This window comes from Acipenser ruthenus, chromosome 14, assembly GCF_902713425.1.
Source record: "Acipenser ruthenus chromosome 14, fAciRut3.2 maternal haplotype, whole genome shotgun sequence".
Lineage (NCBI taxonomy): Eukaryota > Metazoa > Chordata > Actinopteri > Acipenseriformes > Acipenseridae > Acipenser > Acipenser ruthenus.
Window position 1 is genome coordinate 31,433,712 of NC_081202.1, and position 21,498 is coordinate 31,455,209.

General features: G+C 40.1%; 1 protein-coding gene across 2 annotated transcripts; it reads left to right on the top strand.

The window, feature by feature from the left end:
• The first annotated feature begins 626 nt into the window (after positions 1-626).
• On the top strand, positions 627-18,891 carry mkrn1 (makorin, ring finger protein, 1). 2 transcript variants are annotated; one of them, XM_034033257.3, is made up of 8 exons: positions 627-768; positions 4,308-4,436; positions 8,020-8,213; positions 11,488-11,723; positions 12,436-12,650; positions 14,826-14,936; positions 16,490-16,634; positions 17,350-18,891. In XM_034033257.3, exons 1-8 carry the CDS (start codon positions 701-703, stop codon positions 17,560-17,562), a joined length of 1,311 nt encoding a protein of 436 aa, XP_033889148.3. In that variant the 5' UTR covers positions 627-700; the 3' UTR covers positions 17,563-18,891. The 2 variants fall into 2 exon arrangements, with proteins under 2 accessions (XP_033889148.3, XP_033889149.3); XM_034033258.3 differs by having other exon boundaries at positions 16,493-16,634.
• Positions 18,892-21,498: the final 2,607 nt, after the last annotated feature.

Below are 21,498 nucleotides of genomic sequence, written 5' to 3' on the forward strand. Positions count from 1 at the left end.
AAAATGTGTTGTCTTGACGAGATAGCCTTCCTCAAATAAAAAATGACAATTGTGATATTTTTTTTCTGAGAACGCCAGGATAGGTTTTCTGTCATGTTGATTCTTTTTTTAATTTGACAAAATGCAATGTTCCTATTTAAAGAAATAATAATAATAATAATAATAATAATAATAATAATAATAATAAAACCTCTATATAAAGAAGTATTATAGTTTAATTACAAAGATCATCATCTTTTATTTATTTATTTATAGTAGTATGTGTTATAAAACATATTAAGCTGTAATTTTACGTTATAAAGCACACCCAGGGAAATCCCCCCCAGATGTGTGTTGTTATGTGTATTTGTCCCGCGGCGCCCCCCACCCCCTACCCCGTTTATAACGCTCTTCGGTTATAACGCTCATGTTGTGTATCCCCCGAGACACGCGTTATAGCGAAAGAGACCACTGTGAAAAGATGCAGTCCCGTTTTCTCTGAAGCGCAGACCTATGGATTGTTTATTCTCTTTAATCTCCAAACTCCCTTTGAAGCTCCGAAAATCACCGAACAATTGGAGATCGCCGAGATTCCGAAGCCTCTTGGAGGCGGAGTTCCGAACAGGTCGGCGTTCCGGAGATTGCCGAGTGCGAGACCGCTGCCTGCCGGAAGATCCGGCCCCGGCCCCGGCCCGGAGCTTCAGCTTCAAGATAAACAGTAATGGCGGAGGCAGCAGCAACGGCATCTACAGTGTCCGGAGGAGGTTGGACTAAACACGTCACCTGCAGGTAAAACAACACTAAATAACAAGAGTGCAAGGGAGCGTTTGGTTCTGCTTTTCAAAACACGAGACAGGGATACAAAATGTACGGGTTTAGCGTGGTTGACAGTATTATCGTTTGAATAGCTGGGCTTGTGTGTGTTGTGTTAGTACTGCCAGTAGCAATACACACACAGGCGAGTGAACCGTGTTGAGAGCCTGTTTGAGTAATGCGTGTAAGCATTGTTATTTTATAATGTTGTCAACGCAGATTATTATTGCAGTATTATTGTTATTATTTAATTTATTATCAGACGTTTTTATCCAAAGCGACTTAAACGGTGACTGTAGTTAGAACGGTGTATTTTATCAGACATTTTGACAAATACATTCTACCTGGACTCGGCACTCAAGCCGGGAGACTATACTGTACAAAATGTGATGACCAGAAACAAACATACCGTTTTTAGACGCTTTGCATGTCTTTGTTCATTGGAAAGCTTGTGGATTGTTGCACAATACTGCCACTGCACACACAATTGCAACAGTCACATATGTGCATGGATGGAGTATTGTTGGCTGTAGTGGTATATTTTTTGTTGTTTTCATAACGCTTACTGCCCTCTTATTTTAATTGATTATTTTATCAGCCTAAACCCAACTGATCAGTATTATTGGAACAGAGAAAAGTATACAGAATTATTACCTTATCGATTGCTTTGAAATCCATGTTGATTACTGCCATAAATACAAACAAAGAACGTGTACAAAGAAATGTTACGTATGATTCAAGAAAAAAAACAAAAACATTTCTGGCTAAAATGAACCAGTGTCAAAACAAGTAGCAAAATACACTCATGGGTATTATAAAACAGGAAAATATGATTGAGCCTCATTTGATGGCCTGCCTTATAAAATACGTATTTTCACAATAACCCCATACATTGTAATACCTTTTTTGAAACTAGTGTCTGGTGTCACAGATTGTGTTGATGTGAAAGGTGGTGGATTCATCATGTCTTCTTGTTCAGCAGTGTCTCTTATAATTTTTATACTGTGTGAACAAAGTTTTGTTTGAGAGGGAAATTCGCTGCTAATTGTCTCCAGGCCCCATGCGTTGCACTGTTATCCCTGTTTAAAATGGGGACCTTTCCTGCCTGTGTTAAATGCGCCTCTCTGTCACACTACATGGTAAACAGAGCTGATTCTGCACCAAACTTGTTATCAATCACTCCCAGCCTACTCTAGACGATTTGGATTACATTTGACTAGAATCAGATAAACTCCATTTTTTGCAGATTCTGAAAAATGGCAAGAATCTGCTGTGATGTACCTAGGGTTGCCATGGCATTCTCTTCACATTGTGCGCGTTGCTTTTTTTTCTTTTTTTTTTTTTTTTTTTTTTTTTTTTTTGGGGGGGGGGGGGGGGGCGGGGTAGGAGGAGAGTCATATACTTAATTGCGAAAAAAAAACAAAAAACTTATGTAACATACAGTAATGCACAGGCTACACACTGCTCATTTGTAATGTGCAAAAACGGAGTCATTCATTATTAGATCATGTTTTAGTTAAAATATTTGGCCAGGCATACTGAGTGTTGTAAGGGGGGTTTCCTATAATAAATGGTGGGACAACAATCATCAAATGAGCCCACTCAAATCTCACTTGAATATGACGAGAGGAACCATATATATAAAAGCATGGATGGAAATAAGACTTCCATTGCATAGCAGTTTGACCATTCCTGGTTTCACTGAGTTTAATAAGACACACCAAGCTTGTTGGAGGTAGTGTGGTCCAGTGGTTAAAGTCCAGGGCTTGTAACCAGGTCACTGGTTCAAATCCCACCTCTGCCACTGACTGACTCACTGTGTGACCCTGAGCAAGTCACTTAACCTCCTTGTGCTCCATCCTGTGGATAAGATGTTAAATCAATGTCCTATTGCAAGTGAATCTGCATGTAATGCACAGTTTACAGCCTACCTCTGTAAAGTGCTTTGTGATGGTGGTCAGCTATGAAAGGCGCTATATAAAAATATTATTAATAATAATAATAATAATAATATCTCCACACTGTGGCTAATCCAGCTTCTATTAAAACCTGGAGTGGGTGAAACTGCTATGCAATGGGAGCCTTATTGCCATTCCTGAAAAGTTTAATGTGTAAAACATTTCTTGTAATTGCTGGATGATAGGAAATGTGCAAAAACCTATACTTGACTTATTTTGTATATTAAACTCACACTTTATGGCAGAGAAAGTGTGGAAACTTATTGGTTGTCCTTCCAGACAGTACAGCAATCATGTTAACCCCAAATCATTCAGTTAAATAAGTACATCTCTGATCTACCTGACCTGTTTCAGTTAATGTGTTAACATTTCTATTAGCGGTGAGCATTATTACAGAAAACTCAGTGAAATCTGCTAACTTGTTTATCACCCCACATGAGAAGATTCTTTCCCCCAGTTCCCCTCATCTACTCCATTGTTATGTACCAGTCACTGGCAGTCCTCTTCTCAGGACATGCAATTAAGGAATCAAATGCTCTGAGGTTTGTTTGCCAACTGGTCTCTTTCTCTTAGGGTATTCTCTTAGGCCAGTGTGTTTGCAGTGTTTCATCACGGATAGACACCTTGCACAGCAATTCTCTTTCCATAATACAAATTGACATTCTTTCTCAATGTGAGATATCTTTCTGTTTAAATTAATACGCAAGTTAAAGGGAACTATCCAGAGAGTCCTGCACACCATCTGTTTACTGGAGGTGCAATCGGAAACCAATTTGCCAATCAAATACCAGACCGGTACCAATCAACAATAATCGATCCATTGAGAGTTTGGAGGCTCACACAATAGTAGATCAATAATAAATTAATCAATACATTGTTGCATCTCTACTTTTAACCCTTGGGCCTAGATTCAATCAAAATTATAGTGCTGCCATATCCATTGTAAAATATATCTATGGCAGCGCCATAAACTTGGATTGAATTCAAGTGTGTGAGTCTTGGATAATGGGCTCTGGAAGTAGGTGTGTGGTACAGTATTTCAGTCTTTCCAGAGAATTCATTTCTGAATCCTAAACTATTACCAGGTGTTCAGAGCAGGGCTAGTGGATTGTAGTTCTACACTGTAACCAGGGAAGGAAATAAGACTCCAAATGCTCAACAAATTCCCCCGTTCCAGGTTTTAATATGAGCTTGATTAGCCATGGTGTATAGGTACAGTAACAAGCTCAAGTGAGTCGTATTAAACTAGGAGTGAAGCAAACTGCTATGCAGTGGGAGTCTTGTTTCTATCCCTGAATTTTTAAATGGTGCTGCGAGGGGTTCTATAACCCTGTCTCTACAGCCAGGCCGGGCAATGCACTGGTGTCATAACTGGTTTGACAAAACAAGAGACGTTTAAACATGAACAAAGGATTGCAATATAAAATCGCCTTTAATGTGGAATCTGTTTTCAAATTGTGGCGCGCAATCTTTTCGCTATGTATTCTGCTGTCTTTTCCATGATATTGAGCACTCTGCTAGTGTTTCTAACACACTTGCCTGTTTATTTCTCTCAAGGTATTACATGCATGGGGTTTGCAAAGAAGGGAACAACTGCCGCTATTCCCATGACCTTACCACCAGCAAACCAGCCATGATCTGCAAATACTTCCAGAAAGGATGCTGTGCTTATGGGGACTGCTGCAGGTACAGTAAGGAGGTGCTGTCTCCACAGCTCCAGGGTGGACGGACTTGTGTCTTGTATTAGGGGCTTCATTCATAAAGCCATTAAAAACAGTTTGAGAAAAATAAGTGTGACCCATTATTGCTCATCCGGTTCTTATCTGCTTATTGGTCCCAGAATTTTGTCCAGTCAGCTGGTACTAAAAGATCCTAGTGGCTCAGTCAGGGTTTGGGTCAATTCCTGTTTTTCAATTACAATTTATTTTAAAAATCAATTCCAGCTCCCAGTCCCTTTTAATCAATTCCAACACATCATTGATCAAAATTGCAATTAGCAGGATTCTGTTAAAACAAGCTTCCACAGTGGCAACAGATTACTTCAACTGAAGTCACTGTTTGGTAGTCAATTAAATTGGCTTCAAATAAAAGCAGGTGAACACTCCCAAAAATTGGCACATCATACCAATGTGCGATTTGAAAACAATTATGCTCAGAGGTGCGGTGGGAGGTTCTTTTGGCCATTCCTTCCTCCTTGAGACAGATGATGACTGTAAAACGCAAATGATTTTTTACCTTCTGGAGTTTAAATCGGGTGGGTGGATTCTGAAATTAATTTAATTGGCTCAATCTCTTGTGGCAAATATGTTGTATTTATTTTTTTGGTTTATGGATCTGTTAAGGTGTTTGTAGCTAAAGCTGAGGGAACAGAAAGCCACTTTCTCAGAAACACTGGCTTGAAACCTGGTTCCAGGAGACCGGGAGACCTAGTTTGAGGCAACCTTGCTGTGTCAAACACCAAGTCTCCTCTGGTGTGCCATGCAGTGGCCTGAAACCTAGTCTCTAGGCTTTCACTGATATAGCCTGTGTTACTTCAGGGTTAGAAACTCCCGCTCACCCGAGGCAAATTAAATCTGTGTCTCAGTAGTCCTCTGGGCGAGTACTTAAAACAAATGTACACATATACTCTCATGTTCAGTCTTGCGTTTAAAAAAAAAAAAATGCAGGGAAGTCAATTTTCTAACGGGGTGTAGCAATGGTGAATAAGCATTCACAAATAATGCTTAGAAAACAGTCACTCGGAACTGAAACATCCCTTCATCTCCCCTGCAATGCCAACCCCACTAAATGGTGTTTTACATTTGTGTTCTCTCTCTGCACGGGATGTGAAGTTTATCATTTGAATTTACTGAAACACGTTGCATCTTTTGAAGTAAGTGAAAAGTCATTTTACAAAAATGTGGAGATTTATACTGGGTTACGACACTGACTGAAAATATAATTAGTAAAGGGGGCCGGTTGTACTAACGAGGTCAAACAATAGGCCACGTTTTACTAAACATTTTAAAACTAATAAACAAACAATTGAATCTGGCAGATTCTGTTGTACTTGCTGAAGCGGTTTTCTCTCACTGCTAATTTAAAACAAATAAAAATAAATAGCCACCTAGCTAACAATTTAATCCTGAGGGCTACAGTGAAACTTACTGTCTTTAAATTGGGACTTTAGTGAAGACTGCATGTGTACGTGAGTACACGATAGTAATTCATAGCCAGCCAGCATTTTTGTAAATAGCAACACGTAATGTACAATAAAATAAACATTTTATTTGTGTCATCGGTGTCACTTTTCAGGTGGCGCTTCATGGTCAGCTGAAAATGTTTTCCTCTGTCCTCACGTCTGGTGCTGTCAGTGTCAGTTTCTCAGCACACAGTACAATTAGTCGCTCAGTAATGAGGTGCAAACAGGTGATTGCTCGATCTGTGTGAGCGTTTGCGAGGTGCTTTGTTAAAAAAACGTAAATATAAATTTATAACGCTGTTTATTTTTTAGCAAAATAAAATCTAAGCCTATTTTTACGGACCCCAACTGTTGTTGATTCCAACTTAGGCACTCCACGTAAGGACTAGCAAGTTTACATCAGGACTAGCAAGTTTTAAAAGGTACTGGTCCTTTGGACTAGTAGCACAACATTGTTAGTTTCTAACACTGTTACTTCTGAAGATCAGCTTCTGTACTTGGGTGAAAGCACCTTAAATAAAGACAATATCGAAAAATGAAACAAACAACCAAAAAAAACATATAGTTGTGTTTGAGTAATTGCAATAATAATAATAACAACCTCTCAACCTGAATTGTATAAAAGGGAAGAAAACGTACTGTGACAATGTAGTGTGAAGCTACCTACTCTTCAAGGTGTAAGTGTGGATTTGGAAGAGATTGGGAAACTGCACTATAATTGGCAGAAGCAGCTGTATCATATGGCTCCTGTTTTTCACAGCTGGTTCCTCCATGCAGGGTGCAGTTTGCAGTGTTTTTGTGATAGGAAGAACACACCAGTAATGCTGTAAACTAAACAAGCAGACAAACGTTCTGGCTGCAAAATACATGGAGGCACAAGCCAAATATTTTGTCTGCTTGACCTAAGGCAAGAAAATGAAAAAATACTTAACAGTGGTATTGCATGTGCTGATATGAGATAGGAAACTGTATTGTGGCTGGTTTGTGTTTTATATTGCCAGGTTCAGTTGTGTGCCATTTGTTTGTTTTGCTTGAGGCATGTACAGTCTTATTGTGTTACATGTACTAGGGTTCAGGATGATCTCACACTTGGCTATGCTGTACAGCAGCACCTACAATCTCAGGAATCCAAATTGCTGTCTTGCCTGCCTTGGGTTTCAGCTAGTTCCCGTGGTTAAAGAAAAGGGCTTGTAACCAGGAGGTCCCTGGTTCAAATCCCACCTCAGCCACTGACTCACTGTGTGACCCTGAGCAAGTCACTTAACCTCCTTGTGCTCTGTCTTTCGGGTGAGACGTAGTTGTAAGTGACTCTGCTGCTGATGCATAGTTCACACACCCTAGTCTCTGTAAGTCGCCTTGGATAAAGGCGTCTGCTAAATAAACAAAAATAATAAAGTAAATAATAATATTAGCTATAGTGTTGTAACCCAGGGCACATTGTACTGCAGGTATATTTTAATATGTTTGGATTAATGGTTATATTAGTTACAGTAAAGTTGTGCACCAGTGAATTCATGATGGAGTTGAATTGGTGGGCATTCAGCCAGACACATTTCTAACTCCATTGTTTTCTCTTGCATAATTCAAGCCCATCTGCTTATACACCTCCCTGTTTTATGATGCAACAAACACAGTTTTCATAATTTCACTTTTCCATGTGTGAGATTTACACAAGGGGCTTTAGTCTCCTGAATTTTGAATGTTCCTGCATAATTTTGAATTCCCAAAATTTTAGTAAGAGGTAAGAAAGAATTTGAATGCCCCTTTTAAAAGCGGGCTGGTGATGATGTTGCTTGTCTAAGAGGTAATATGTTGGTTTTAAAACACTAAATAGCACTCCTTTAAAAGACAATGTTGCTAGTGAGAAGTTACACTTGTTTAGAGTCCTGGTTTAATACTCGGTTTAAAGGGGAGCTAGAGATAATGTTGCTAGCGCTCATTCAAGAGAAGAAATGGATTTTAAAGCCTGGATTAGCACTTTAAATGGGGGTGCTGTGATAATGTTGCTAGTGAGAGGTTAGACAGTGGGTTTTAAACCAGAAGCAGATGTCTTGCTTATTAGAGGTGTGTGTTACCTTTGCTGCACAGGTATGACCACACCAAACCACCCAAGCAGGATGTCCTGAGCGGTCCCAAGCCGATGATGCCAGCGGAGTGCAGCCTTACCCCGGACTGCACTCCGGATCTCAAACTCAGTGGGAAGGAGGGGCCGCACTCCTCGCGCTCTGTTGACTGGGTCAACGCGGTGGAGTTCGTGCCAGGCCAGCCATACTGCGGGCGAGGTGAGTTCACTGCAGCCGTGGGGGTCCGGGAAGGTTAGCTTGCAGTCGGCTTTAGCCATTAAATGCTGGCAACTCCACCATGCAAAAGCGCTGTTTCAAAAGGCACGGCAAACTTCTTGTCTGCCTACAGAAACATAGGGATATTTTACTACGGTACATTGTGCAGACTTGCTGTAACTACATTAATACTCCCTGGTTTCTGATTCATGTATTGAGCACTGTGCAATTACTGGGAGAAACTGCTTTTAATATTTCGGGCAAAACATAGAAACCCATGTTTTGCCTTGGAAAGCGTGCATGTGAAGGACTGTATAAAGCCAGCATGCCACTTTGAACTGCGTGGGAAAGGTGTTTTGTGTCTATTGCACATCAAGACCTGCAAGGTACTGTGCTGATGGTCTGAGAATCTTGTGTTCTGTCACTTGGTGCCCTCGTCTGACAAGTTTCATTGTTCTGTGTTTTTTTTTTTTCACAGAACTGCTCTCCTCTGGTGCTGTACCATACCATGTTGCATGCCTTGTATACAACACAGTATGGTAAAGCAGCTACTTAAACATCATTGCTGTCATTGGATATTCTCTACAGTAGTTCAATGCAGATTGTTAGGCCGTGACTAAAAAGTCCTGAAAGCAGGAGAATTTACCACAGGCTTCAATTTCATTCCAATCCCCCCCCCCTGCTTCCACTTCAGGTAATCGTATTCAAGGCTTGGCAGATGCCTATCTCCATTTGCTTCAAATGCCTCATTGCAATGGTAGTTTTATTGATAGTTTTGATTGGATGATGAGTGCTTGATGTTGCTTGTGGTTTTACAATCTCCCTGTGAGACATGAACAAGATGATTTTACAGGCTTGGGTAGCACTCCTTTTAAAGGAGGACCACTGGTAATGTTGAGAGGTAAGAAAATTGATTTTTAAAGCTTGGATCAGTATGCCTTTAAAGGAGGACCTGTTTTTAAATGAATATGCAAACTCCAGACTGACACACGTAGCTAGCTTCTGCTGAACCTGCACAGTATAGCGAGCTGCTCTTCTTCGAATGGGCCTTGACTTGATCGTACAGTAGAAGAGATCTGTACCTCCCTGTGCGGATTTCCAGTATGGAACTCTGCCAGTATTTTCAAGTGTTGTGTTTTTTTGTGAGCTGTGTGAAATAGGATTTCCTTGCACAGTGCTAGTCAATAGTCTGGATCAGAAGCAGCAGTGTGGATGCAAAGTACTTTCCTGTTCCCTGTGTCTGCAGCATTAGCCCTGCTGCTACAGAGAGGCAGTCTGGGACTCTCAGATGTGTTATACCACAGACCGCTATCTCCTGCTGTTGAGATGGCAATCGCAATGTACTACATTCAGTGCAGCTCAGAAGTGTTGACATCCTCAGTCACTGGGGTGGAGAGTGAGGCATCAAGGTTCTTGTTCCAAAGCCCAGACTGTCTCCAGCTCTGAATATAATTGAGCACAGCTAGATCAGGAGCAGTGAGAAGGCAGCCTGCAAATACTGAGCAGTTGAAATTGATTTGTTTAGAACGAACGCCGTCCCATTTACCTTATACCTGTGCAAGTGGTCTAGAAGCTGTGAGAAATCCAAAAGTCAAACCAAATTGTAATAAAGATGTGCACTAAAAGGGGATGGAAATCTAATTATAAAAACAAGAAACCGTATTTCCTTTGTATTTAAGACGCACTTTTTTAAAACCATTTTTTGCTTCTCAAATAGCCTGCATCTTAAATTCGAGTACAGTGTAGTGATGCATGTATTCAAATTGCCAACAAAAGACGTGACTATCCGAGTACACAAGCAGCAACGTGACTGACTTCTGAGAAAAGACAAACCAAGCTTCCTGAGGAATTCCAAGAGAAACGTTTACAATTTCAGCAATACCACAGTTCAATGCTGTTGTGGGTTACATGTTGCCTGACGCCGTGCAGTGTTGTGTCATGCTTGCTGTTGCCAGGATCTGTGATGCCGTAAGTGATATGTGTACCACAGAGATGCCATCTCAAGTACAGTGCGCAGCACAATAAATAAGCTCTTTGGTTAATCTACAACAACACTGTTTCGTGTCAGTTTTGTACGATAATAATTTATTTATTTCTTAGCAGACGCCCTTATCCAGGGCGACTTACAATTGTTACAAGATATCACATTATTTTTACATACAATTACATTATTTTTTACACATTTTTACATACAGTGACCCATTTATACAGTTGGGTTTTTACTGGAGCAATCTAGGTAAAGTACCTTGCTCAAGGGTACAGCAGCAGTGTCCTCCACCTGGGATTGAACCCACAACCCTCCAGTCAAGAGTCCAGAGCCCTAACCACTACTTCACACTGCTGCCCTTAGGTTATATCTTTGTAAATTTTTTCCTCAAATTGAGGGTGGTACATTTGGGCTGCGTCTTAAATTCGAAGGAATACGGTATATGTGTTGTCGTTGAAAGTTAATACATTGACAGCTGCATGACTGAGTGTCCGTGAACACGCGTGTCAAGCATTTTGATTTAGTAGCAGATGCATTTGAAGTCGGTAGCAATATGGATAGGCATTTTAATTTTATTGCACATTTTATTTTTATATAGCCAATAAACCATCTCCTGTCTCAGTGCTGTGTTTTTTCAGTACAGCTCAATAAATAATATGAAGGCAGCTGCAGATAGTGCAGAGCGTATTTCAGAGTGCTTGATCCTGGTCTATTCATTAAGTTATACTTCAGTACATCTAGAGAGGGTCCTGGAATATACAGTATCTGCACAGTCACTGAAAGGGTGGCTTCCTGTAGTTTTTAAACTTGAAAAATAAATCTAAATGGAGACATTTACATTTTGGCAAAATTAGAAAACAATGTATCAAATGTTTGTTTTATGGTAAATGGCAATTACAGGTATGTAATGTATAGATATCCATAGAAGTCGATGTAGTAATTTTGGACAATATGCACTTTTTCCATTTAATGCTACTTTTTTTTTTTCTTTACACTGTTCTACAGTTATGGCCAAAAAGTTTTGGATCGCCTATAATTTTAGGATTGAAAAATGTGACATTTTGAAATAACTTACTCCGGTAGACTTTTGCAATTTATAATTTTGTAGTTTCTTTTGATTACTTGATGTTTAATAAAATATCTAAATTGTATTCATATAGTTTAGCAACAACAAAAAGAGAGATGTCTCAATCCTAAAAATGTAGGTGATAAAAAACTTTTGTCCATAGCTGTCTAGTGTTGTTGTAACTGTGTGGTGGTGGTGACTCTGAGTTCTGGCCCTGTGTGCAGGGGCTCCTATGTGTGCAGAATCTTCTCCAGGGCTGCTGATCGAGGAGGAGTATGACAAGCAGCAGCTGCAGCAGCTGGCAGACAAGGAGCTGAAGAAGCAGCTGTGCCCGTACGCAGCGCTCGGAGAGTGTCGCTACGGGCTCAACTGCGCCTATCTCCACGGCGACGTGTGTGACATGTGTGGCTTGCAGGTGCTCCACCCCTCCGACACCACACAGCGATCCCAGCACATCAAGGTGAGCCCAGCGCAGTGCCAAGCTGCACAGTGGAGCTTCTCTGTGGTCCTCCACACACCACAAGAGACAGGGTCCAGGGATGAACATAACTCTTAAAGCATAAGTTTCACCCATTCCAGGTTTTAATAGCAGCTTGATTTAGCCACAGTGTGTATCGCTTGTGTATATATAACAAGCTCTCCATGCAATGGAGGTATTGGAGAATTAGTTAGGGTAGGTTGACTTTATCAAATCCAAAGCTTGTGAATACTAATCTGAATTGGGATTTATCAATAACCCTGCTTTTGTCAATTAGATCATTAAGTAGACAAGACCCCGTCTCATACTGAAGTGCAATTCCTTCTAAAGGTTTGCTATTTTTGCTGTTTTACTTTGCTTTTCCCTTTGATAACTGCCTTTTACAATAGTTTGCCATGTTTATTACTATGTTTTACCATATCGCTGTAGGCTTTAAGTATGCTTTATTACACTTTGCAAAGCTTTTACTAAGGGACACTTTTTTTATATGGGTTAGTTTACCAAGGTTTGTCTTTTAATATGCTTTACCATACCTCTCTGTGCTTCACAATGCGTCCCTATGCTTTACCATATTTCTCTATTCTTTACAATGCTGGTATGTGCTTTACCATGCTTTTGTCAGGACACGCCCCCTGTACTGTACTGTTCTGACCTGTATCTCTGGTGCTAGCTGATCTTGCTCTTTTCTTGGCAGGCATGCATCGAGGCTCATGAGAAGGACATGGAGCTGTCGTTTGCGATCCAGCGCAGTAAGGACATGCTGTGTGGGATCTGCATGGAGGTGGTGTATGAGAAGGCCAACCCCTGCGAGCGGCGCTTTGGCATCCTGTCCAACTGCAGCCACTGCTACTGCCTCAAGTGCATCCGCAAGTGGAGGAGTGCCAAGCACTTCGAGAGCAAGATCATCAAGTGAGGGCCTGGAGTTTACCGCAGCTTTTCCCATAGTTATACTGTATTTATCATGGTTTACCCTGGTTTGCTCTTTTTTTAATATATCTTACCATACCTTGATGGTCTTTACAATGCTTTCACTGTGCTTTCCACTTTGCTATGATCAGAAATTAAATCCCGGGCTCTATACGGAATGAAGAGAAAACTGATCTGTGTAAATCTAGGCTTAAAGAATGTGACCTTTTATTTGCGAGTTTGGTCAGTCCTGTGAAGTGCCCTGGAATGCTTGTGTATCGGTACTGTCCTGATACACACAGCTGTGGTGTTTACCTGACTTCCACAGGTTGCAATGGATCTCCTTCTCGCGGCTGATCAGTTAATAACGCTGACATCAGCAGAAGACCCTCTCGACTACACAGCGTGCTCTTTAGTTAAATGGTGAGACGTTAGTCTTTGAACCATATAGTTTGCCGTTCGCATCCAGCCTTTGCCTTTCCATTCCATTCAATTCAGTGGAGATGCCAAGTCATTTCAAGGTACTGGAGTGTTTTGCACATACGGATAGAGGCTACTTGTGCAAATTTTTCTTCAACACCCCAGAACTAATCAGTTTTTAAAGAAAGACTATCACTTGTATATTGTATGAGTAAAACCTTAAAATTAAGGGGAAAAAATGGAATGCTGGATTTGATCACCATGATTATAGCAAACCTTTATTAACACTTACTGAGTCTAGGTCAGGGTGACCTACTTTTTCACAACTATTCAGATAATGAATGAAGCTTCATTGTGTTGAGGCCCGATTGCCTGAATTCAGTGAAAATGCATGTAGTTTTTTGTAGCATGTGCTGTTCTACGTGTGTCGGGTGGACTACTTTTTGTAGTGTGAACCTTTGTATGAGGGTGTGCAGTAAATACAGCTACCTTGAGTTTATTGTCTAATTTGAAGTCTTTAAAATCTTAAAAGGAGTTTGAAGAGTTAACCCTAACCAGTACTTTTAACAGAACAGCACAGAAACCAGGACCACCTGACACAGTCGGAAATTAAGTGGAGATAGTTAGGACAGAGGTTAAGAGAACCTTATGGAGTCCTATTGAAACCTGACTTGACAGTTTTTACATCAGTCAGCTACTGGGAAGCAGAAGTGCACTGATGGGCTTAATGGCCTCCTTGTTCGTACGTTTTCATGTGTTCTGAATATAAAACTTGAGAAGGGAATGAGTGCTGGACTAGTCGCAGCTTACACAGCAAGTCTCCCTCTGATGTGTAAGAGTAACTTCCACGCTATGTACGACTGCAGTACAAGAAAACCAATGCTTGTGTGCTCACAATGGCTTGTTGAAAATATCATCAAGGAATTTAAAAGGCTGCAGATCTGCACTACTGACAAATTAAAAGCTGTTCGATGCTGTTAAATATTATGGTTTCCATTCGTTTTACCTTGAGTGTAGAGCATCCATGACTCTCTTTGTCTGCACTTGCGCAGATGTCCTGTATCTTGAGAGCTGCTGATCTGATTGTAATGAACTTGGTAAGGACTCTCTTTAATGCTGGTTATTCCACCAATGTTTTTGTGTACTACACATTAAATCTCCTCAACAAATAGTATTTTCAATCACACTTGTGTTAAAAACTATTTGTAATTCTGAAGCCAAGTATAAATTCCTGTTTCAAAATACATTGAGGTATTTTCTTGTGTAATGTTATTGAGAAATATATAACCATGCAATAAGGTTGCAAATAGTAGGCAGGAGATTGTTCCTTCCCTTATAGCTGCATGAACAACTCCTAACAGTCAACCTACAGACGTCGATGAAACTTATTCCAGTGTGATCAGTTCAGAGCAGATTTAGCAGGGGCCTGATTGTTCAAACTTGGTACCTGCTGATTTCAATAATGTACCTAAGCAAGGTGAGTTCTGAACCCCAGAACTGGGTGCTGCAAGGTTAGTGTGAGTTTCTAACCCTTCTCAAACTCCTGGCTCCTGATCATCTCGATATTATTATTATTATTAGTAGTAGTAGTAGTAATAATAATAATAATAATAATAAACTTCATTAAGGATAGTTCTGAACCCCAGGACTGGGTGCTGCAGGGTTAGTGTGCGTTTCTAATCCTGTTTTGAGTCTCCAGTCGCGGCAGGTGGATTATTGTTAGACGTCCTTCTTTGTTTTGTTTCGCTTTCCGGATAGGTCCTGTCCCGAGTGCCGCATCACATCTAATTTTGTCATCCCGAGCGAGTATTGGGTGGAGGACAAAGAGGAGAAACAGAAGCTGATCCAGAAGTACAAGGATGCAATGAGGTATCTGTTAATCAGCCTGGCTCTGGATGCAATTAGCTATCTGTTAATCAGCCTGGCTTTGGAGCAGAGGCTGGGTTCATTAAAGAAGCAATAAAATAGTGAGGTGGATTCACCTGTGTATATATCGTATTGTGATGATTGTAGCTCCCAACCTAATTGTTCCTTAATGAATAAAGGCAAACATAATTACTGTGCATGCCTGCAAAAAAAACAAGTATGCATTAATCAAGAAATCAAGATGTTAATAACAGAGCTGAAAGGCTGATTTGAAATTGTATACCCAAAAGAATTCAGAGCTGGGAAACCCCTGGAGCCGTGTCTGTTACTTACACAAGGAAGTATCAGATTATTGATACAATTCAGTAAAGAAGTAATTGAGAAGGATGCCCTTCCAATGTTTGAGTACCATGAACATTATTTTGAGTGTTTTTTGTATTGAATGTTGCATTTTCCAGTTGTGTAGCGTATACATTAGTGCTGCACAAAAAAATTTGATAATTCAGATTGAGCTTTCCACTGAAATCAGGTGCTGACAATCAGGAGGGGCTGATTTACCATTCAAAATAAAACAAGTGAAGAAACACCTGCTTGGATTTGTGATGATTGCTGCTTTTCTTAGACACTGGAGAACAGCAATCCACTTAACATGGGGCAGACCCTAAAGAGTTAACTCTGAAGGGTAGTGGTGCAACAATTAATCGATGCACTGTCCTTAAATTTCCTGAGCTTCGATTACATATTGGTGAATCGATGCATCAAATTAGAACCCAGTTTGAAGTCTCCTGTTGCTGGTTTGCATTAAAACCTTGAGTGTTTGAGAGTGCGCTGCTTTTAGTGCTAGTACAGTAGGTAAACAATGTCAGCGCGTTGCTAGGATACACACTTTAGGCCTCTCCATTCGTGTTGGATATACCCTGTGTAAAATGAGTGATTTGCTTCACTGGTGGGTCTATTTTTTTCGCACTAAAGTGACAAGAACACAGCATATACCTTTTATCTTATGTATAATTGTTTCAAAAGAATGCCAATATTAAATCTACCAATTTTACCTTTTGTTTCAAAGTATGTTGTTTGAATTATATGCCAATATTGTATAAAAAGAAGCTGAATACTTCTGAATACAGTATTTTTTATTATTACAATATTAAAGGGGCATCTGATGCAGACACACGCATATTCTTTTCTGTTAACTCGTCCTTTGTATTTCTTTGTTATAAGTGTTCTAATTTGAATGTAAGTTGTGCCTTTTTGTTTAACTATTATGCACAACTTTGTTTTTAGTTACTGGATTTTCTGTTAAAAAAACAAACTAATGTTTGTTCTTTATTTTGAAAAAAAACGTCAATGCATCAATTATCGAATAAGAAATTAGGTTGCAGATTGCACCACTACTGAATGGTAAATTAGCCCGATCAAAACCAATTATGCGAAATCATCAGTTTGTGCAGCTCTAATATAAATATCTGTCTTGATGCTGCTCGTATGGTTACTCTGCTGCCATTAAGCTGAGTACCTGTGTTTCTGCTGAGCTGCTGCACGCCTTGTCTTCGCAGCAGCAAGCCCTGCCGCTATTTCGACGCGGGCCGTGGGACCTGCCCCTTCGGAGGGAACTGTTTCTACAAACACGCTTTCCCTGATGGGCACCTGGAGGAGCCGCAGTCTCAGAGACGGCAGCAGGGATCCGCGGGCAGGCACCGGGTACGAGAGGGGGGAGGGGAGACATAGGCATCTCACCCCAGTTTAAAGCCTTTTCTTGCACCCCTTGAAGGTTTTGTCTCATTTCTTTCTTTCATTTTTGTTTTATCAAATACTCAAGGTTGTTTCCAAATAGTTGAAGTCACTGAGATCCTACTGATTTCTCATGATTGTTCCTGAATAGTTGCACACACAACTCTGACAGGTTCTACAGGTCTAGTGGATCCCCTCAATACATGCGTTTTAATATATTGCTAACTAATTTTACTTGCTCTCTAATTTTTAGAAAGACCAGCTACAATACAACACAGCTCAAAACAATTCTGATTTTGATAACCACACAAAAAGAAGGAACTATCATCCTTAATATTACAGCCAGTAAATGGCAGAGGGCTGTGTTTTGCTTCCAAAGCATTGCTTAAATGAAATGGTCAGGTGGCAGCCCCTGGTAACCATGGGAGTGATTACACATGGTCGGTGCAAGTTAACGTTAATGATTGCTGTGCGTAAGTATTCTTGTGGTGTTGATATATTGAATCTTTGAATACTTACTTCAGTTCTGTTAAAAGTGGAAGATTTGAGGAGCTCCAGCCTTCCACAGTACTAAAAAGACAACATGAAAAGACATAGAAATATTCTCAGTTCAGCAGTAGCATTAGCAGTAGCCTCGCACTTCACAATGTCTTATCACAGCAGTGACCAGCCTCTCCTCTTGCAGACTCCGAGACGGACGCCCCTGTGGGATTTGTTCGAGGGAGAAAGCAACGACTCGTTCGATAATGACGAGGAGGAGGAGGTCGTGACCTTTGAACTGGGGGAGATGCTGCTGATGCTGCTGGCCTCCGGCACTGATGATGAGCTGAGCGACTCGGAGGATGAGTGGGATCTGTTTCATGAAGAGTTGGATGATTACTATGAAGTGTACCTATAGCCCTCCCCGTGGTGCCGAGTCTGTCTCGGCCTCTGTGTGTGTGCGTGCTGCACAGTAGCTTCATCCCTGTGTGTGGCAGTGCCTTTCCGGGCAGGCCATTGGAAATAAATACATAAATAAATAAGCCAGGTAAAAAGAAAGAAAGGGGTCAGCGTGCACTTGTGCTCAAACCTTTCTTCCTAGAATAATTGTGTCTATTTTGCGAGTCTGTCTATGTCCAGTTTGATTAAATAATGATATATTATAGTAAATGTAATGGGTGTGGAGGTGGCTTGTGTATCGTCTACCCAGGTGTCCTGTGGATGTTCTGAAGACACGGTTCAGCACAATTTTAGGCACAGTTGCATGAAAATAACACTGAGGACACATGAGCAAATACGTGGTTCAAATACCAATTTAAACACACAGACACTTAAAACTTACCTGGGTAAGTTTTCATGCACACTGTATCACATGTTTTTAAGCGGGTCTTAGAGCACATTTCTTTGTATTCTGTTTTTAATTCTGTGCGTATGTTAAGTCAAGTATAATTCTGAGCTGTGAAAGCGTTCAATGCAGCACACCTGTGGTAGATAACAAGTCTCTGCTCCAGCACTGAATCCATCACTTTAATTACTTTGTAGTGGTGCATCTCAGACCCACACCAAGGAATTGGAAGCTTCTTACTTGGACCCTTTCAGTCCTGGAGGGACTTCAAGGTCCTGCCTTATCTTAGCGCCGTATGTTAACAGGTGCCATCATAAATCGTGTTGGAACCTCACGGGACTCCTAGGTCTGTCTGAGGTAGTGTATAAGTATATCTAAAAAAAACAAGTGTCCTGTTCTCCTGGATACTCAACAAAGGAGTTTATTCTTCAGCTCGACACAAATAATTCAGGACTGAAAGGGTTAAACTCCAGTATGTTATAAAAAGGCGAGGTTCTTTTAAACTAGCTACCACTACGAAGGCTAGCCTTGTATAGCCAAGGCACTGCGACTTCCCCAATGTTACTTTATTTGTGTGCAAGCTATGTTATGAAATATGGATGTATTTATACAGTATGTGCAGGTTTTTACTACTAAACCATTAAAAAGAAAAAAGAAAAAAAAAAAATCTGACCATTTCAGGTTTATTCATCAAGGGTCCCCAGGTTTCACTGAGCGCGACTTGTAATTTTTTGTGCTTTTTCTGGCTTGTGTCTGCCAGGTGTGCTGGTGATTATTCTGGGATGTCTTTTTACAGTCTGACGTGTTGGGTGCATTTCTGGTGACATCATTACATGGATGTTAAATAACAATATTCTCTACAGTTGCCTCATTGTTACTAAATAAAGGCATAAGCAGGCTGGAGGTGAGTCTCCCTTTTCTTTCTCTCCAACACCACATGTATTTAATGCAATGCACTAACACTGATTAGCACTAATCTTGGACTTCCTAAGGGAACAATAAGTAGGACTGTTTTTTTTTTTTTTTTTTTTTTTTATTGACTGCAAAAAAAAAAGGTATTTCATGATTTTAAACAATTTCGTGAAGCATAGCGTTGTCACATTCAAAATTGATTATTTACTCGTTATTATACAACAAATGTTCCTTTTAATATTTAAATGCTTACCTGAAAAACAGTAATTGCTTAATTGTAGAATAATGTGTTTGTCCACCTTTTTAAACACATTCTAGTTTGACCTTCAGTAAATTATCAAACAAAATACAAATAAATGTAAAAATAACAACAGATGAGAAATGTCCCGTGTACTGGACAGAGTGATCTTTGATGCAGCTGGTGTCTGTCTTTTTTTTTATTGAAGACATAAAGAAATCGTGCAGTTCTATGTGTGTGTGTTCAATCATTTACTGGAGGCAAACTTAACTGGCTGTCGGGTTCCTAAATGCAGTGTAACAGGTAGAGCGTCAATAAGGCAAATGTTTGCTGTATTTATTTTTAAGGGAGGGGAGTATATTTACAGTATTCAAAATGGAGAACTTTCACAGGGAACTACATATTACACAGCAATGGGCGACATCCATAATAACTGAAAAAAATATAGCCTTAACAATAAGTAGTCCACTATTAGTGTTGCGAAACCAGCCATACATCTTATTGGTATTGTTCCGGGGCCTAAAGTGTGTCGTAGTAATATACAAACTGTAGCTGAGCTGAAAGCATCTTTAATGAAAGGTGCTATATAAATAAAATAAATTGAAATTGAATTAATTACCTACCCAGCAGTGGTGAAGTCATGGGAACATTTCCCTTCTTTGCCAAGCCCTGTGCTTGTATTGTATTTTTTTAAATTGTGTAAAGCTCCTTGATGTGCAGGTCTGCACAAAGGCGCTATATAAATCAAAGAAGATGTTAATACCAAAAAATAAATGTACGTTTTTGCTCAAAGAACCACACATATATTTCTCTTTAATGTCTCTGTGATGTAATTCACTATATTGCTAATAATGTAACGATCCACTCTTCCTTCCTATATATATATATATATATATATATATATATATATATATATATATATATATAATATATAATATAATAAAAAAGGAAAACCTTTTTTCCCCTTCAACAGAACTAATTTAACTTTAGTAAATCGATATAATCAGTAAAATTTGTTGACTGTTGATTATATAGACATTCCTAAATATATTTACAAAGTAACAATACAAGATACAGCTGTACCGTTGGTCTATTAATTTTTGGACACGCATTTTTGGCGCATCTTTTGGTAAACCTGAGTTAATTAATAACACCTGTCTTTCATTGCTTGTGATGTCCGCACGGCTCGGCTCTGCAGTGGAAAAACAACCCAGGCTCCCCTTAACCACACAGTGAGGGCTCGGTACAGACCCGATGCGGCTCGGTTTTACAGAGGAAAAGAGGCATTTGATTTAGCATTCGCCCGCTAGCAGCCCGGGATGCCTCGTATGAGAAGGGTGCTCTAGAAGGTTATGGTATGGTAATACAATCCTCTATTTTACTGGTTAGTTTTTAAATATTGTGAGCCTGGTCTTTTAACATCACGGGTTCCCTTCATAACATATTTAATAGCAGAAGACATTCTGGATCAGTGAGCCTCAGTATAGAGTTTCTGAGATGTTGTGCTCTCCAAAGCAATCTCTGCTCGGGGCTAAACCACAGTAATGTGTCGGCATGACCTGATTACAGCAGCCTCACCCCGTACATCATGTTGTTAGACACGCTGCTGTCCTTTTTACCAGCAGTGTTCGTGCGCTAACCCAAGGCAGGATCTCTGGAACAACAGAAAGCGGGCGACCTGACCTGGGAATGCAGCTATGTGCCTCTATCCTGGGGGCTTTGAGGGGAACGTGGGGATCAGATCCAGCAGGTCACAGATGCATGCAGTATCCCATATGGATCCAGCTCCTTGCTGTCTGTTTGCTGCATTCTTCCCCAGTTTAGACTTCTGCACATTCAAAGAAAGATACAGAGAGAGAGACAAAGCAAGAGTACCTTGTTGATAGCCCAGTTTGTTTACATTAACCAGTGTTGGTTCATATGAAGGGACGGACACAAGCTTTCTCCCTCTTTAGAAACTGCTTGCCACTAAATTACACAGCGAGTCAAAACAGGCAGGATGGTGCTACGCTTGCAGCTGTAGCATAAGAGCTTTTAAATTGCATATTTATACTTTGTTATATAACTTGCTTTACAGCATTTCTTTAAAGTACTAGTTTTGATTAAAAACAAAATCAGTATCACAGGAAATGCCTGTATTGTGTGTGTGTGTGTGTAATGAATGTATTTCAAAATACAGTGTGTCACCTGTAATATATTTCGTACATTCCAGCTATATTTAAAATATTTAAGCCACTACATGTGTGGTATGTTTCAGCTGACACTAAGGTATAAGGTAATGGCTGAGGTGAACTGAACCTTAAAACAAAGAAGGGTTAGTTAAAGACTTTGATTAGGTCTCCCTTAAAATCATACAGGGA

Excerpts from the sequence above, each read along its gene's own strand:
- mkrn1 (XM_034033257.3), top strand. The coding sequence starts at position 701 with ATGGCGGAGGCAGCAGCAACGGCATCTACAGTGTCCGGAGGAGGTTGG. Across the intron at positions 769-4,307 it reads ACTAAACACGTCACCTGCAG|GTATTACATGCATGGGGTTT; the intron begins GTAAAACAACAC and ends ATTTCTCTCAAG. Across the intron at positions 16,635-17,349 it reads GATCCGCGGGCAGGCACCGG|ACTCCGAGACGGACGCCCCT; the intron begins GTACGAGAGGGG and ends CTCCTCTTGCAG.